The 18,125-nt window shown below is 48.1% G+C and overlaps 1 protein-coding gene across 17 annotated transcripts in view; it reads right to left on the reverse strand.

Moving 5' to 3' along the window:
* The window catches only part of KLHL18 (kelch like family member 18), a 122,838-nt gene that overhangs the window by 19,194 nt on the left and 85,519 nt on the right, over positions 1-18,125 (reverse strand). For 16 of the 17 annotated variants that reach the window (XR_011462036.1, XR_011462038.1, XR_011462037.1 and 13 more), the window contains 5 exons: positions 12,531-12,661; positions 9,762-9,902; positions 5,347-5,545; positions 2,475-2,635; positions 1,133-1,269 (listed from right to left, as the gene is read on the reverse strand). Coding sequence is in view for 3 of the 17 variants with exons in the window: in XM_014483314.2 (XP_014338800.2) it covers positions 1,133-1,269; positions 2,475-2,635; positions 5,347-5,545; positions 9,762-9,902; positions 12,531-12,661 (769 nt within the window). In the remaining 14 variants the exon portion in view is untranslated. The remainder of the gene's footprint in view (positions 1-1,132; positions 1,270-2,474; positions 2,636-5,346; positions 5,546-9,761; positions 9,903-12,530; positions 12,662-18,125) is intronic. The other variant, XM_070360364.1, reaches the window with a different exon arrangement.

Genomic DNA, 18,125 nt, shown 5'->3' on the forward strand with positions numbered 1-18,125 from the left:
CTTGGCATCCCCATCTTCTGTTCTCACACGTGAGATCATTTCCAGGGCAGAGTTCCCACGAGGATTACATGACAGAACACCTAGCAGAGTTCTAGACTATACCCCGTGCTCAACAAATGGTAACCACGGCAGCAGGAGTAACTCCAACCCCACCATTTTCACTATTGTTGTTGTTTTTTTTTTTAAAAAGATCAAATAAAATAACCCCCTCCCTGTTTTCTTCTGTTTTGGGACACTCAGCACCTGCCATGCTCTACGTTCACTAGTTGAGGACTTACCTTTTCCAGGTCATATGGTTAACAAGCAGCAGAGGCCAGGACCCATCTCCCCACGAAGTTTCAATCAAAAGCAAAACTGCCCAGGACTGCCCACCAGCTCCCCACCTCCCATCAGCCTGGCAGCCTCTGAAGAGGCCAGGCCTTCACATCCTAGGTGACAACTCCCTGTGCCTCTGCACTGCAAGGACTCAGCAGTCTCCACTGCCCTCTCCTAGAGTACTCCCGCCCGACAGTGACACCTGGGGTGGGCAGGAGGGGCCCGGGCTCCAGGGAGCGTTCCTGAGAGCCTGACTGTATGACACAGGAGTGCCAAGAACACGAGGACTATAAGGCACGTGTATTTCACTAGAGGCTAAGAGTCCAAGAGTGAAAAGTACTGACAGTGCAGACCCTGCGTACTTGGAGAATCTGGCTTCTTACACGGTGACATCTCAGAGTCTAAGCCCAGAGGGCCACACGACCCGATGTGATTAGCCTGGTAACAGAATTGGGTCTCTGATTATATCCTATCCAGAGCCGAGTAAATCCCGTAGCTGACAGGATATTAGAGAATGAGTGTGGGCCCAGGAGCCAGGCCCTTGCTCAGCCCAAAGAACTTGTGTGAACACAGATCAAGTTCTCTGAGCCTCAATTTCCTCACTGTGAAGGCCAGGCCTGCAGGATTTCTAAAGACCTTTTGTGCTCTGATATTCTGTTTCAAGAGTATTAATATCTGACATGCCCTAACAGCAGAGCGATGATATAAAATCAAAAGGCACCAGGGAGAGGAAGCAGGGGAGCCAGGCTAGCTTGTTGGGTGCTTCTTCAACCACGGCGGCCAAGACGGGGCTCTATGAAGGGGAGCTGCAAGATACCTGCTGAGTTGAGGCCCCCCACAGCATAGATGAGCCCAGCGATGGATGTGCAGCAGCGAGGCCGAGTTCTGAAAGCCGGCAGGTGGGGCCGGCGCTCTGGCATGAGGTGATAGTCCTTTGCTTCATCTACCAGGTCCCTGGAATAAAGTGCAAGAATCCAGGACAGGAAGGACTCTCTTCTCTTGCCCCACATTTTCAGGTCCCACCCACAACTGCATGGGAAGCCTAGGAGGAAGGTTTGGTCTCAAAGAACGCAGGCGAGTCCAGGGAAACTACACACAACCACTGAGACCCACTCGACACTGGAGGGACGAGATGAGTGGAGCCCACCTCCACTAGCTAAATAGAAGAAAAACGGTCTTGTATAAACTAGCTGGGCTTGGGGAGGCTCAACAAGCTGCCTGCATCCTGTTGCCACTCAGACCCAGCTCTTCCTTTTCTTTCCTGTAACTCACACCCTGCGATGAACCATCTCATCTGGACTGAGGCGGCAGAAGCCACCTGCTCCTGAGAGACCCCCTGACTCCAGGCCGGCCTCCACCCTGCCGTCCAGGTTGGTTTTCTAATTAAGACCCTTCCGTAACTACCCACTGCCTACAGAACCAAGCTCAAACTCCCCAACGGCACCCTTGAGACTGCTCATTCCAGGGGCTCAGCTGCCTCCAGCCACACCTCCAGCCCAACCTGACACACACCTTCACACTGCTTGCCCCCCCACCCCCCGACTTCCTCCTGAGCCAGCTGCGAATGTGGAATGTGATGAGCAAGAAGGAAGACGCAGACGCTCCGCTGCTGCTCTACTTTACAACCTCCTCCCCCGCGGATGGCGTCTCCTGAGCTGTTTTGGTGGCTCTGCCGCATCACAGTCTCTTTGGTTTACCCTGGGTACCATTTCTGCCTGCTCCTAAACATGCCCCACCCACCCCGCCCAGTACTGCAGCTGGACAAACCCACCCAAGGCCAGCACACTGACTAATGTTTACGGAGGAGCACAAGGAGCCCCAGGAAGTCACCACTAAGTCAGCTGCTGGTGAGAACAGGGTCAGGGCACGCAAGACAGACGTCTGTAAGCTCATAACAGCTCAATGGATGGCGATGCTAGAAAATCCTCAGATAACTTAGGGGAGAAGACCCTTCTGTCTTGATGCTTAAACAGGGCACATTTCTCTGCTCAACGTGACAGACTTGGACCCTTCTAGGTTCTAGACAGAAGGCAGATCAACCTGTGTGCCACAAATTCAGAATGACCACTCCAAATGCTTCTTCCCCTGAATGAAGCGGCCAGGTTCTCTTCCCCGCCAGACCCTGGGCAGCATCCGTGTGCAGGCCCACCTCCGCTTACCTGCACTTGTGGCAGCAACGCACCAGGTCATCCTGCTGCACGCGGTCCGACAGGAACTGGGGCCGGCAGAGGGGCAGGCGGATATTGGAGAGCAGCTCGGGCAGGCAGGGCCCCCTCTGATCCCGGTCGTACCTGACCCAGGTCAGCACGGCCTCGAAGACCTGCCACAACAGAGAGGGGAACGCTGGTAGCAACCCCTCCATCCAGAGCCTGCACCCCAGTACCCCCCAATCTCAAACCCTCCACTCCCTTGGGCCCACCCATCTTTCCTCTGACTTGCCTCCTGAATCCACCGCCTTCTCTCCACGTCCCCAGCTACCCCATCCGGTCCAGTCTCTTGAGGGGCAAGCCGAGGCTACTGGAACACCATCCTCGCTTTCACTATGACTTCCTAATGAAAACCTGCCCGAGGTTCCTTCTTCCTCTCCTACAACAAAGCACTGTCGACCTTAATTCCCGCAGCTCCTGCATCCTCTTCTCTAGGCAGGCCGGCTGCCCCCTTCACCTAGAATGCCCGAATCTCTTCCTTTCCATCTAAACTCATTCCCATTTCTTTAAGGCCTGGATTCAGAAGTGGGTTTTCCAAGGAGCCTTCCCCGGGGGCTCCAGTCACAAGCATCTCTCCCTCTGAAGCCCAAAGGCCCTTGAAGAATGTACTACAGCACATGTGAGCTGCCCTGGGCCATATTAACTAGTGGACGAACCAGTGCAGGGCCCCTTGCTCCTGGGATAGGGTGTGCTCCTCTAAATCTCAGGGTCCATGCTGCTGAGCTCAGGCTTTGCTTCTTTGATGGTCACTAACATGCAGGGGAGAGGACTCTTCGGACTTTAAGGAAAGGAGCTGAGCTGGGACTAACATCTCTGCTGAGTGTCTGATGGAGCCTGGGGCTCCTTCGGCCAAGGTACAGCTTCATGATACCCCCAGACCTGTGGCCAGTTGAGCAGAGGCCTTGCTGCCATGGTGCTCCGGGTGTCTGTAGTGCTGGGTCCAAATACACCTCCTCTCAACCCTGTGGCTGATGCCCTTCACTGCCCAGCCCTCATTGCCCTCCAACTCACTGTCCTCTTAAGACACCCTGCACCACACTTTTGTTCAACAGAAAGGATGACCTTCACTCCTCTCTGGCTATTAAAACCATCCGCTTTCATTTAAGATTTTCTTTTGTAATTAATTAGGCTGCGTGGGATCTTGGTTGCAGCATGCAAACTCTTAGTTGCGGCCTGTGGTACCAGTTCCCTGTGGTACTGGCTCAGGGATCAAACCTGGGCCGTCTGCACTGGGGGTGTGAAGCCTTAGCTACTGATCCACCAGGGAAGCCCCTCATTTAAGCTTTTCCTGATTACTCTAAGGTGTTGTCTTTATCCTGAGAGGACCCTATAATCGCCTACACCTCGCTTGGCCAGTACCTTCCATGATTTTAAGTATACTAGCACCTGACCCGGAGAAGGCAATGGCACCCCACTCCAGTAACCCATGGGCAGAGGAGCCTGGTGGGCTGCAGTCCATGGGGTCATGAAGAGTCGAACAGGGCTGAGCGACTTCCCTTTCACTTTTCACTTTCATGCAGTGGAGAAGGAAATGGCAACCCACTCCAGTGTTCTTGCCTGGAGAATCCCAGGAACGGCGGAGCCTGGTGGGCTACCGTCTATGGGGTCGCACAGAGTCGGACACGACTGAAGCGACTTAGCAGCAGCAGCACCTGACCACTGCCTCCAGTCCTTCCAGCTCAGCAACCAACTCTACCTAGCCTTGGGCATGGCTCTCCCTCACCCCACACCTCCCTCTCAGGTCCCCCTCCAGCCCATTTCCTTAGCTCTCTCACCTACACGGGTTCCATGGGTTATCATGCCCATGTTAGTCTCCTATTTCTCTTAGTCACACTTACCTAGAAAAAACCTGAGTACCCTGATAAAGCCCAGCTCTTTAAACACAACCCACTCTCTACCCTGCAGCAGTACATACAGCCGACAGACAACACACAACAGGGCCGACCAGCTTATGTGACACTTGCGACTGCAGATCTCACCCGGCCCTGCCTCCTATCCAGCCCTCTCCAAGTCCCGAGCTTCGTCTATTTACTCTCCCCTCTTTCCTTGATGCCTAGCTCGTACCTTTTCATCTCTCCTCAGACGTCTAACATTCTTCCCTCACCCTCGCTCTCAGTTGAGAACACAGGAACAAACCAGAAGACAATGTAAGCAGACTCTCTCAGCACACCGCCCTTCCTGCTGTGCTGGGCATGGGCTCTCCTTTTCGCCTTGGACATGAGGGGCCCGAGCTCCTCTCAGACACCCTCCCTGTACCCTACACTCTGTCCATTCTCATTTATCCCAGGACAACAATCTCCCCTTTCTCCTACATTTCCAATTCTTCCCTCTTCTGGAAAATTCCCATCAACAGTCCAATTGTACTGTAATTTCTCTCATCGTAAAACAATCAAGACCCTCTTGACTTCATATGCCCCCTAGCCACTGCCCCTATCTCTACTCACCTTTAGAGTAAGATTCTTTCAAGAAGTTATCTGTGCTCATTTCCAGTTCATGGAAACATTACTTCTAAGAGTAAATTTTTCTAAGTAAATTTTTCTTAGTAAATTTTTCTAAATTTTTCTAAAATTACTTCTAAGAGAAAATAACCCAAACATCGAAGAATGAGGACCACGCAGTTGATAAAATCAGCTGAGTATTATTTAGACGCTAAAATGTGTGGGAAAAAAGTTCTCGTGAAATGTGCAGATGGTATGATAAAGTGAACCCATGAGCAGCAACGGGGCACACACACCACGATCTGCACTGTCTTCTGTTTTACTTTTTCCAAAGATGAGGAAGAACATCAGCCCCCCGTGTCACCTGCAGACTCTGCTCTACAGACCTGCTCCTCCGATTTCACGTTCAGCTCATCCCGAGACACCAGCTCAAGCACGTCCTCCAGGGGCAGGGCCAGGAACTCCTCTGACATGGACACCTCCACAAAGTGCTGGTGGATGAAGCTGTTGGCCGCGTCGTACAGCAGGGCGCACATCATGGTCTCGGCAAACTGGCGCACGCCCAGGCAGTTTTTGGGGTGAAGCCTTTTGGCATAGAGAAGGTGAGAAGAAGAAAGTTAAGAGGAGGAACGTGATCTTGCGTCATGCTCGAGTTGGTTCTGAGCAGAGCTACAGAATGGGGAAAATACACAAGCTTGGCCCTCAGCTTTGTTGGAAACTCCCTGGGTGACACAGGCCGAGCCTCTCTGGGACTCCACTTGTTAAAGGTATAAAACTAAGGCAGATTCTCTTCAAAGACGTCTGCCTCATGGGACTCGGGTGTCGCCAGGGTGGACAGAGCTCTATGGGAAGCCCTGCGAAGCACCTTTCGGGAGAGAACGGAGCACATTCTGGGAAACTGTGCTTTCCTTCAGGCGTTGACATTCTTGGTTGAAGGTCCACCTCTGGACACCGGGAAGGCCCTGAAGTTGTAGAATGAGAGTTTAAACCACATGCAGAGATGACTTCTCTTACGTCAGGACCCTTCCACGTTTTTCCTTTTTTTCTTTTTTAATTTTTTTTATAAACAGAAAGAGGCTCTCTGGGCCTGGCTGCTCAGACAACAGTGACATGCATTACTTATGTGGCGCCAGGCCTTCCATACGTATTCTTTAGGATCTCTTTTTTTTAAAAAAATATTTATTTATTTGGCTGGGCCAGCTCTTAGTTGCATCATGAGGTTCTTTTTCAGTTGCAGCACGTGGGATCTAGTTCCCCAACCAAGGGATTGAACCTGAGCTTCCTGCATTGGGAGCAGAGTCTTAGCCGCTGGACCATTAGGGAAGTCCCTCTCTAGGATCTTTTAAACAACACCCCAAAATAACAGTAATTGCGCTCATTTTTAGGTGGAAAACTGAGGCTCAGAGAAACAAAGAAATGTGCTCACAGTCTTTCTACAAGCAAGTGGGGATGCTGAGACTGAACGTTCCCAAAGCCCTCAGGCAGACGTGTGCTCATCAGAGCCAGGGAAACCTGGGGTTCAATTCTGGCCCTGCCACCCTGGGCGACTTGGGGGGATTCCTTAGGCTCCTCAAGTGTCAGTAGTAACCTCACCTAGAAAAAGGTGATGCCAACAGCTACCCACCTCCTGGGGCTGTGGCCATTAGGCAGGAACATAGGAAATGCACTCAGCATGGTGTCTGGTATGAAGTCAGCTGCAGGTTTAATTTCTAGTACTTTCTAGTATGCTTGTTTTTCCAACTATTATTGCATCTGAGAAAATTCCCACTGAGCTCAATGTGGTTCCAAAATCTTGATGGTACCAGTAGACCCTGAGGGACAAGGCTTTTCTTATTTTGATTTTGTGACTGATAGTCTTGTGGTAGGAGATGGTAAATATTACATTAAAAACTGCCCAGGTTCACCTTTCCTTGTGAGAATGCCTTCTCTCCTCTCCCACCCCTATTGATTTAAGGGTTACAGTAAGCTATACGTACCAACCAATATTCAGCACTGCCCCCCAGCAGCAGACCTGTCAGGGACTGAGAAGGCGGAGCATCTCGGGAGCCTGGTTTATGACTAAATTCTATATAGTTGTTTTTTGTTCCAGCCTGAGCTGGCTCTGTCCATTGCTTTGCAAAGCTAAGTGTAGTTTCAAAGGCCAAGGAAACATGAGCACGGAGCACCTATGGACAAGCAGCATGGCCAGGGGGGAACACAGGGCTCAGGGTCGGAGTGTCAGCTCAGTCATCTGTCAGATATCATTAGCCTTTCTCAGGATGAGACCTGCTCAAAGCACCTCATACCATTTGGCAGATGAGATACGAGGAGAGACCCCCTACCCCACTCCAGCCTCTATAAGCACATGGTCACTCAACTCCATTGTTCTGACATCAAGAAGAGGGTTCAAATGCCATGGACAGGGAGCTGGTAGAGTCCATAGACGTGGGAAAGGACGATCCACACTGCTGCCTGGGACACATGTCAACCCCTCCCTCTGGTCAGGATTCTTGCATCTCACCTTTGACTGGCTTGCCATGATACTGAGTGCAAAACACACCTTCCATTGAAGTGGGTCTTCACATCTAAGAGGATGGGATGTGGGGAGCCTGTCTGAAAGCCAACTGGTGGGGAAGGAGGAGGGAGAGCTGTGCAGGAGAGGGGGCCACTCAGGAGAAGGAGGGAGACAAGAGGGACAGTAACCCACAGGGCCGACAGAGGCCCACATCTGTCAAGAGCCGCTTCCCAGCCTCCTTCTGGGCTGACACTGTTTAACCAGGATAAGATGCAATGTTTTATCGGAGGCAGGAAGCGGCGACTTGAATTGAGTAAGTTACTGGCTTGGTTTACAGGTGCATCTGATGTTCCGATCCAGTTCTGAAAGGAGATTTTGGAAAATACCCACTTCTAATGTCCACCTAAAAACAAGGAGGTCCATTCATCTGAAGGCTGGAAAAGGGGTCAAGAGAAAAAAATCAACCCCAATCTCACGGGGAAAAAAATATCAGCAGACTGCAGACCTCACAGGCAGAGCGGCCTCAGGAACTACTGCTCTAAGAACTCTGATGGCTTCATACATTCTCTGTGCTCTGTCAAGCCCTGGCCTTTCCACTACCGCTCAGGATGGCTTCCCTCAAGTCTTTAGTAATCAGACCTCGAAAGTGAAGGGCCCACGTACTTGTTGTCAAGGGGGCAGCTGGGAGACCCCATCACGCTCTACAGTCAGGCTCAGGGAGAATCACCCCCCAGAAAGTTGGGCAGTGATGGCAGCCATTGAAAAGAAAACAGAAAGGAGGTCAAGCCTCAGGGGCCTGTGGCAGGGAATAAAAAACAGGAATAAGGTGTGAGCTTAGGCTTCAGAAGGAGGCTCCCAGTGCTGAACAGAAAAATATCAAGGATGGACTCAAAACATCAGGCTTTGTGTTTAAGCACCTTTTCCTGAGATGTCATTACTGGTGCATGTAAAAAGTGCACTGGTCTAAAAATCTTTTCAGTGACACTCATAGAGCCTGGATCCAGTGTTGACAGCAAGGATCTCAAAGGCCACTAGGTGGCGCTCTTGTCCCCTCGTGAGAATGGCCACCTTTCCTCCCTTCCAGAGGGCCTTAGTCAGTCTCCAAGTTCTGTGGGAATATAGGGATGAATCAAGTCCAGTCCGTGTCCTTAAGCTCACACAGGAGTAGGACAGACAGCGAGTGCCCCACGGCCTGCCACACGCAGCTTGACCCAGAAGGCATCTTAGGGCTGGTCAAGTCAGGCTTTGGGGCTGCACTCACTACATGGTCTCCACTGCAAAACCCAAACAGGACCACCCACCTCCCAATGAAACCAGCGAAGGGTGCCCCTGCCTGTTAGCATCGTTCCCACGGTTGCTGAGACCAGCTGCACACACAGCAGTGCTCACTGATGCCCCTGAGCACCACATGGGCAGGATGTGGATAGCAGTGGGGGTCCACAGAGCTGTTAAGAGATTTGGGCTTGTGGAGTAGAAATGGGAGAGGGAAGGGGGGGTTTTCAGAGGGGATGAGGTTCAGGAGGGCAGGTGTGAGGCGAGAGGAATGCTGGTCTTGAGACCAGGGGCCCCGTATCAGGGGAGCTCAGCTGGAGCCAGGCCCTGGAGAGACCACAGACAGAGGAGTGCTGTGGGGTGCTGTTCTGGCTTGTCTCTGCCTGTGTGTGGCCCAGCACTAACCCTCAGCCCTGGGCCTCCAGTGTTCAGAGTCGCCTCTACTTTGTGACTAAGATCTCTGCCTCTTGAGGGGAGGAAGAGCCTTTTTATCTGCCAAGTCCTCAAAAGGTCAAGGCCAAGCGCTGGACTTAGGTAAGGCCATAATGCATGGCCCTGACCCTAAAAGCACACAGTGACTGTTCCCAGGGGATTAAAGGTTAAAGGGGACAGAGAATTCTAGGAGGTGAAGTTTGGCAGGGGTATTTCAGAGCAGAAGGAAAAAGGAAGGCTAAGAAATTCAAGCAGGGGAAGGATCCACACAAAGACGGAGACAGCTGTGGAACCGTTAGGCAATGCTGACCAAATCTGGAGGTGGCTGGTCAGACTGCAGAGGACCAGGAGAGGACATACACGTCAGGCCAAGGGAAAATACAGGCAGGGCTCCATAAATCCTGCTCCTAAAAGGTGCATCCCAAAGAACTGGGTACTGCTTCAGAATGATTTCAAGAAACGTCATTTCTGCAGTTATCTTCCCAGCTCCTCACTCCCTTCATAAGACTTTCCACGCCCCCAAGACTCAGCAAACTGGCAGAGGATCCCAGAGATGAGACGGTCCGCTCGCCACCACGGGCCACGCCCATCGCATCACCTCACCGTTCTCGGAGGAATGTGCAGCAGGCGTCTTTGATGCTCTGCAGCTGCAGGAAGCTCGCCCCCATCAGCAAGGACTGCACGTTCTGCTGGTCAATGGCGAGGTGGCCATTGTAGGCAAAGTTGATCAGAGCTTCCAGGGCACTAGAGCAAAGAGGAAAGATGCTCTTCAGAGATGGGGCTTGGCTTACAGGAGACTCGTGCCCTCAGTGAGCTGACACTGTTAGCTGAGAATGGATGGCCCCCCACTCGCAGATACAATTAGCCTGTGTCCTTTGAGAATTTACCTGAAAAGGATAATCATTTCACCGTAGCTATACTTCTACTTCTTAGGGTGTCCTTACTGCCCAAATATTTTTATTACAGAAAGTTCTACAAAGAGAAAGCAACAACCCAGAATCTCACCACTGAATGAGTCAACTGTAGTCATTTCTAGGTTCGTTTTCATTTCCTACTTGCCTGCATGCTGTAGTTGTATGGATATAATCATTTTGAAGCCCTTTCCGATGTTTCTACACTGTATTCATGGTTTTTTGGCTGCACTGTGAGGCTTGCAGGGTCTCAGTTATGCAATCAGGGACTGAACACAGGCCATGGCAGTGGGAGCACCAGGTCCTAACCTCTGGATCACCAGCAAACTCCCCATGTTTAACATTTTTAACGGGTGCTAAATAGTAGTCCAACACATAAATATGCTATAATTTCTTTCTTTATTGGTAAGCATAATAGCTATTACAAATAATGTTTTCCGATTATTTCCTTGGGATAAACTTTCAGCATGAGGCTTTTTCTGCCTTCCAGTTCACACCAAGAATGCAATCCAAGTTCTGTCTGTAGGGCTGTATATGGTCTGGCCCCTCCACCTCTGACCTCATCACCTTCCACTCTTCCCCTTACTCTGTTCCAACATGTTGAACACACTCTGACCTCAGGGCCTTTGCACTGGCGGCTCCCTCTGTTTGGAGGGCTCCTCCCCCGGATGGCTTACTCCCTCACTTCACCTCATATGTCACCTCAACACAGAGGGCTTCCCTGATCACTCTGAGATAACATGGACCCCCACCATCATTTGCTAGCCTTTGTCTGCTTTTCTTTTTGCTTCCCAGCTGTATCTGGCTGTCTACTACCAGATCACTGCTACCAGAAAGCTGGCGTAATAAGAGGTGCTGTTTCCTCAACGCTGTGTCTCAGTGCCTACAGCAGCACAGATTACAGGTGCTCCGTCTACCTGTTAAATGAGGTGCTTGGATGGCACGTGGCGATTAGCATGGCTCCATCAGACGCAGACCTCAGAGAAGAGCATGTTCAACTGCCCGTGGAGATAGACACGTTGCTGTCTCTCCTCACAGGTAGCTGGCCTGGGGCTGCTCCCCTGCAGTGGGTATATAAACCCTCGCCATGTGCTAGGGCAGGTCACCTTCAGTTATCCACAGGACACTGCAGTCTCCTAGCTGCTCCTTCGAGTTTTCACCGCTGGCAGATTAAGAAGTCGGGTGACAAAGGATAGGTTGCGTGCTAATATTTTAGAGTCACTGGTTTGTTTCTCGTCTCCCCCAACAAGAGTCATCCTGTGTGTCCTCTTGGCTGCTATGTGCCCAGACCCCAGCACAACGCCAGGCAGAGTAGGTGCAATGGACCTCTGCATGTAGCCGAGGTTATGAACAAACAGCCCCGATTCACAGACTTGCAGTCCACTCTTTTACGTCATATAAATACACCTTTTTCCTCTCAAGGCCCAAAAAAGGCATAAGAAAATGAAAGTCGCTCAGTCGTGTCTGACTCTGTGATCCCATGGAGTTCTCCAGGCCAGAATACTGGAGTGGGTAGCCTTTCCCTTCTCCAGGGAGAAAAATAAAAAAGGCATACTATGAAATATGTCCCATCTAAACATCTTTCAGTGTCCCAGAAAGCCCTCCGTAACAAAGAATCATTGTCCCCAGATGTCAGTAGTGCTGAGGCTGAGAAATTCTGCCCTAGATGAATTTTAGGGTCAGGAGGCAGAACTGGAAGCACTGAAAGTGCATCATTTATGCACTATTTAAAGTTGTCCTTACTTCTAGATTCTCTTCATGGAAAAACTCTCCTGATCAGGAGAGTATTTAAATCACACATGGCTATTTAAAACTACATTTATTATTATTTATTTATCTTTTTGGCTATGCTGTGTGGCTTGCAGGATCTTAGTTCCCCAACCAGGGACTGAACCTGGGCTCCTGGCAGTGAAAGTGTGGAGTGCTAACCACTGGACAACTAGGGGATTCCCCTAAAATTAAATTTAAATTAATTACAATTAAATAATACTTAAAATTCAGTCTCTCAGTCCTACCAGCCACATTTCAAGTGCTCAACAGCTGCATGTGCTAAGGGCTACCATTTTGGAGACAACAAACAGAACATCTCCATCCATACAGGAAGCTCTAATGAATAACGCTGTTCCTGACTGAGGAAAAGGGTAATGAATGAAGACACTTATTGGAAAGACTACTTTGTCAGCTTAAAAGGCTGCGAGAAAAGTGAAGAGAATAATATACCACCATCTCTGTACTGAACCCTAGTTCCTATGAGACATGTTACTCTAATAGAGGAAAAACACATCAAAACTCCTTATTTTAACCCTGTCTCAGGCCAGTGGCTGAGGTTCTAGCTTGTTTACTGGGCACCTACTATGTGTGTGGAGCTGTGCTAGATCCTGGGTCCCACTGGAAGGCCCTCAAAGGGCACCAAACACAAGGCTGAAAGCAGGCTGTGGAACCTGAGGGACAAACTTCGCACCTTGGGTCCATTCCTTGCATTACAATCTCATCCTGCTTGCACTCCATCATGTCATTTGTAAACATAGCATGGAAATACGGGATAGAGGCTGCTAAGACGATCCGGTGAGCACTGAATTTGTGGTCCCCGATCTGTGGGCAAAGTAAAATACAAAGACAGACATTGAGCAACGCAAATGTGAAAACCCACCCTATTCCTTCCACAGGTCAACTGTCTGCCCAGTGGAGGGGTACTGAGGGCATCCCAGTACGTGATGGCCGAGGCATTCCACAAAGACCCTGAAGTACTTTAAACTCAGCATACTCAGTTATAGTAGGAGAATGCAAATAGCACATTTTTAAGAGGTATTAAAGTAGTTAGAAGTTTTTATTTACACAGCAGTCTTCACTGCACCCCTCCACACATCTCCTAGCAACTCAAAGACCTGACTTCCCGAACCCTTTTTCCTGATCCCAATATTCAGATGGAAGACACAAACTAGCCAAGAGCCCTGAAGCACCTAACAGGAGGCTCCTCAAGAAGAGTAAACACATGAGAAATAAGACCAGGCTTGAAAAGTGCTGGGGGGGTGGGGGCACATGTGGGGATCAAGGACAGAGCAAATACCATGGGCACAGTTATTATGGGGTCCTGGGGTGCCAAGCAGGCTGTGGTAGACCACAAGGAGCCCAGAGTTCTCCTAGGAACGTGACCCTGGCAGCAGCTGGAAGGACTCGGGCTGTGGACTGGCTGGCGTTCTGCACAGCTCACAGGGCTCACAGGGACAGAGGCCGACTCTTTCTAATCTGTACCAAACCCTCACGGACACATCCTTAATCCTGGGGAGTTCTCCAAAGTGCTTTCCCACTGTCTGCCAGAAGGATATTCCTTTTAACAAGCTTTGCCATTTATAGCTCCAAGACACATAAACATTTCCACTTAAGAACTTTCTACTCATCAGAAAGAGCAAAACAGTCTGGTTTTTTCCTTCCTTTTTCATCCAAGTCCCACATTAGTGAAATGCCAAAGCCATTTCACTACCTCGTACTCATCTCTTTGGGTCACATTTATTCAAGGATTCTAGCTCAGGCTGTGTCACCGTGTCCTCTTTTTCACTGAACTTTAGGTTTATTATCCGTTAACTGCTTCAAGAACAGGCACACCACCTTCTAAATACCAAAGGATCCTTAACCAGATTCAGATTCTACATCTTCCTCATATAATCCACGTGTTGTTCTACTACCAGCGTTGGTGACATTATATGGCTGCACACTGAAGGTTTTTCATAAATAAAAAAAATCACACCAATACACACAATATTTCTTAAAATTGTTCTACAAGGCTTGTAATGAAAACTAGAAGTTTCTGGTCCCCCGATTCCTGCTCCTAAGGGCAGCCTCTTTCTTGTGGTATTTCTTTCCACCTTTCTAAGTAATATGCCTATAATATTATTTCTTGAGGCCTCTCGGGTGACTCAGTGGTAAAGAATCGCCTGACAATGCAGGAGACGCAGGTTCCATCCCTGGGTCGGGACGATACCCTGGAAGGGGAAATGGCCACTCACTCCAGTATTCTTGCCTGTGAAATCCCATGGACAGAGGAGGCTGGCAGGCTATAGTCCATGGGGTCACAAAAGAGGTGGACACGACTTAGCAGATAAACAACAATTATTTCTTTAATTTTCACTGCTAGTTATTACTTGTGGTAGTCAGCCTCTGAACAGCTCCTAACTGACCCCTGTCTCCTGGCATCCATGTCCCTGTGCAGGCCCCTCCCACAATGTCTCAGGGTCGGTCTGCATGACTGATGGAACGTAGCAGAAGTGATGACGGTAGGTCACATTTGAGGCTGGATCACAGAACACACTGGAAATTCTTCTGGTTGTCTCTCCTGGGGTACTCTCAGGGAAGCCAGGTAACAACATATCCAAAGGAGAGGTCCGGGCTTCCCTGGTGGCTCAGATGGTAAAGAATCCGCTTGCAATGCAGGAGACCTGGGTTCAATCCATGGGTTGGAAAAATCTCCTAGAGAAGGGAACAGCTACCCACTCCAGTATTCTGGCCTGGAGCATTCCATGGGCTGTATAGTCTATGGGGTCACAAAGAGTTGGACACGACTGAGTGACTTTCACTAAGGAGAGGTCCACAGGACTACAGCCCAAGGTGACACCTGGACTGCAACCCCATGAGGGCTTCTCAACTCATGACCCACAGAAACTGTGAGGCAATAAATATGATATTTTAAGTCACTAAGTTTTAGGGTACTTTGTTATGCAGCAAAATATAACTATGATGGTATCTATTTAATTCTAATGATGGAAGATTAGGATTTTGTTCTAATGCTTTTGTCACATACTACTCTGCTTACTCTCAATTTTTCTATAGAATTATGACAAACTTTGGTTAAATTAGCATTAAGAGTTGCATTATTAGGTCTATGTGAATACTATTTGTAGCCAAGCCAAGACGTATACTATGATTGCATTTCTTTGTTGGTATAAAGCCTATTTTCCCTGAAGATAATAAAGTATTGAACTCCCTTTAATATGTTCCATCAACTACTCTATCAGTTTGTTCTTGTGATATATCTATACTAGATATATATAGGGGAATTCCTTTCCCCTAACCTGTACTGGAATCCTTGTTTCTTGGATCCCATTTAATTCTCCTTTAAATTAGTTTCCTTTTTCTGGTAAAAAGTGTCTTCTAGCAGAGCGTCTTTAAAAAGGGTGTACTATGAACTGTTTTTAACTCACAGCATATCTGACACCAAATGCGTTGGCTCTGTTCTCACACCAACCAATTCTCCAACTTTCCAGACACCAACTGGTATCCTACAGTTCAGTTCAGTCAGTCACTTCTGACTCTACAACCCCATGGACTGCAGTATGCCAGCTTCTCTGTCAATCACCATCTCCTGGAGTTTGCTCAAACTCATGTCCGTCGAGTCAGTGATACCATCCAACCATCCCATCCTCTGTCATCCTGCTCTCCTCCTGCCTTCAATCTTTCCCAGCATCAGGGTCTTTTCCTATGAGTCAGTTCTTTGCATCAGGCGGCCAAAGTATCCTACAATTGAATTCAAATCTGACACCATGTAGAGTTCGTGTGGACCCTTAACAGTTCCACCAGACTGCTCCTGCTTCAGATGCCAACTGCAAGTCTGGGCCACTTGTACTTCTGACCAATCAGTTATAAGGTCAGAAGAGCGGTAGGGTTCCCCACAATTCCCCTCTTCAGGTTTGAGAATTTGCTAGAATGGTATTTTTAAGTAAGCATGACTGATTAACTCATTGCTCACTGGTGATTAACACCATCTCCAGTCCCTCTCCCCTCTCTAGAGGCAGCAAGATGGTGCTGAAAGTTCCAAACCTCTAATCACACGGTTGGTTCTTCTGGCAACCAGTTCTCATTCTGAAGTTATGGAGGGGCCCACAAAGAGTTACCTCGTTAGCATAAACACAGGTATGGCTGACTTCTCCTCTTACCCCTATTACTTAGAAAATTCCAAGGGTTTTAGAAGCTCTTGGGTTGGGAACTCAGAACAAAAGGCAAGTATTTACAACAGAAGAAGCTCGTATCAGCCCTACAACTCAGAAAGTTACAAGGGTTTTTGGAGCTCTGTGTCAGGAATCAGGGACAAAGACCAAATATATATTTCTTATTATATCACAATATCTAAGGGCATATGCACAAAATGTCTGAAAATGTCTTTATTACCCTTAAACTTGGGTGGTATTTTAGCTGGCTATAAAATTCTGTGTTGAGAATTTTTTTTTTGAGGGTGGGAGGGCAGTGCTGTGGGATCTTAATTCCTCAACCAGAGATCTACCACAGGATTCACTGTGCCCTTGACAGTCAAAGTGTGGAATCCTAACTACTAGGCTGCCAGGGAATTGCCCTCTTTCAGAATTCAGAGGTGTCGTTCCAGTGTCTTCTAGTTTGTTACTTTCAAGAAAGTTAATGCCATTTTGAATACTAACCCTAAGTGTGTGACTGCTCTCTCTAGAGGCTTTTGGGACTTTCTCTTTTTCCTCAGAGATCTGAAACCTCATAAGGCTGTAACTTGGAGTCAATTTTCTTTTATTTACTGTGCAGCATCATTCTATAGACATTATTTCAGTTCTAAGAACACCTTTTCATACAATTTCTTTGATAATTTCCTCCTGTCTACTGTTTATTTCATCTCACATTCCCATTAGTTAGGTATTAGACCTCTTGGAATGATCCTCTATAATTTCTCTCTTCTCCCCAATTTTTCATCTCTTTCATTTGGTCTGTCTTCTGAGAATCTACTTAACTTTACCTTTCAATATTTCTGTGTGGTATTTTTCATACTTGCTATCATACTTTTAATTTCTAAGAAGTCTTGTTTTCTGGAGGTTCCTTTTATTTATTTTTTAAGAATCTAGTTCATCTTTTATGAATGCAATATTTTCTCTAATCTCTCTCAAGATATTATAGTTAAAATATTTCCTTCTCCTTCTCCCTGCTTTTACTGTTTCTTCTGAGTTCTTTTCTCTTTCATTTGTTTTAGACTGTCTTTTATATCCTTTAAATGTCTTATAACACCTGGCTATCTGCTCAGACTTTTAAAGCTGCTGGAAAGCTCTGTTTATGATAGCTAAGCTCATCAACTTGAGCACTTCACATTAGTGTAATCAGGCAAGAAGAATCTGCCATTTTTTGAGGGTCCCTCAAAGTAGGCAGTATCTTTAGGACTTCTCTGGAACTATATTTATCAGAGAAAGACCTTTCAGTCTTTTGCATGGGAGCATCTGCCTGCAAATATTCTGAAAACTGTGAGAGAGAGGAATTGTTCTACTAATCACTATATTTATAACTTTGTCTTAAAGCCCCTATTTTCAGTTTTGCTCTGTACTCCATCCCATCTTCTGTGCTTGGTGTACCTCTGATTCAATACCTAAGACTAAAATTTTTGTCTACTGTGAGAGTAGGGGAGGGGCTGTAGGCATCTGTTTTTTACACAGACTTTCAACTAATCTTCCTGTTTTCAGTATTTGGTTTCTCCAGTTCTGGAGCTAATCCAGGGTTCCGCATTACAAATCCTCTTTCTTGTTAGTTCTCTCCCCACACCTTCAGCAAGAACTTTCAATTCCTCAGGTCCACTAAGTTTATCACACTCACTTCTTGGCTTCGACATTCCAATGACCTCTCATTTGCTGATCTCTCTTCTCCCTCTTCTGTGTGCTGAGTCATGTCTGACTTTTTGCAACCCTATGGACTGTAGCCCACCAGGCTTGTCTGTCCATGGGATTTCCCAGGCAAGAATACCGGAGTGGGTTGCCATTTCCTCCTCCAGGGAATCTTCCTGATCCAGAGATCTAAATGAGTGTCTCCTGCACTGGCAGGTGGATTCTTTACCACTGAGCCACCCAGGGAGCCCCCTTTTCCCTCTTACTACCATTTTAACAGTATTACAGGAAGGAATGGAGGATAAAATGTGTATTCAATTTGCTGTGTTAAAACTCCTGTGCATTTATTTTTCATGCAGAAAGTAAACAGAAGACAAAAGGACAAGCTGTATGTGCACGAATTGGGTGACCTGATTTCCCAAAAAAGCTCAGCTAAAGAGACGACAGGCCTATCTTGGGAT

The sequence above is a fragment of the Bos mutus genome, chromosome 22, assembly GCF_027580195.1.
Source record: "Bos mutus isolate GX-2022 chromosome 22, NWIPB_WYAK_1.1, whole genome shotgun sequence".
Lineage (NCBI taxonomy): Eukaryota > Metazoa > Chordata > Mammalia > Artiodactyla > Bovidae > Bos > Bos mutus.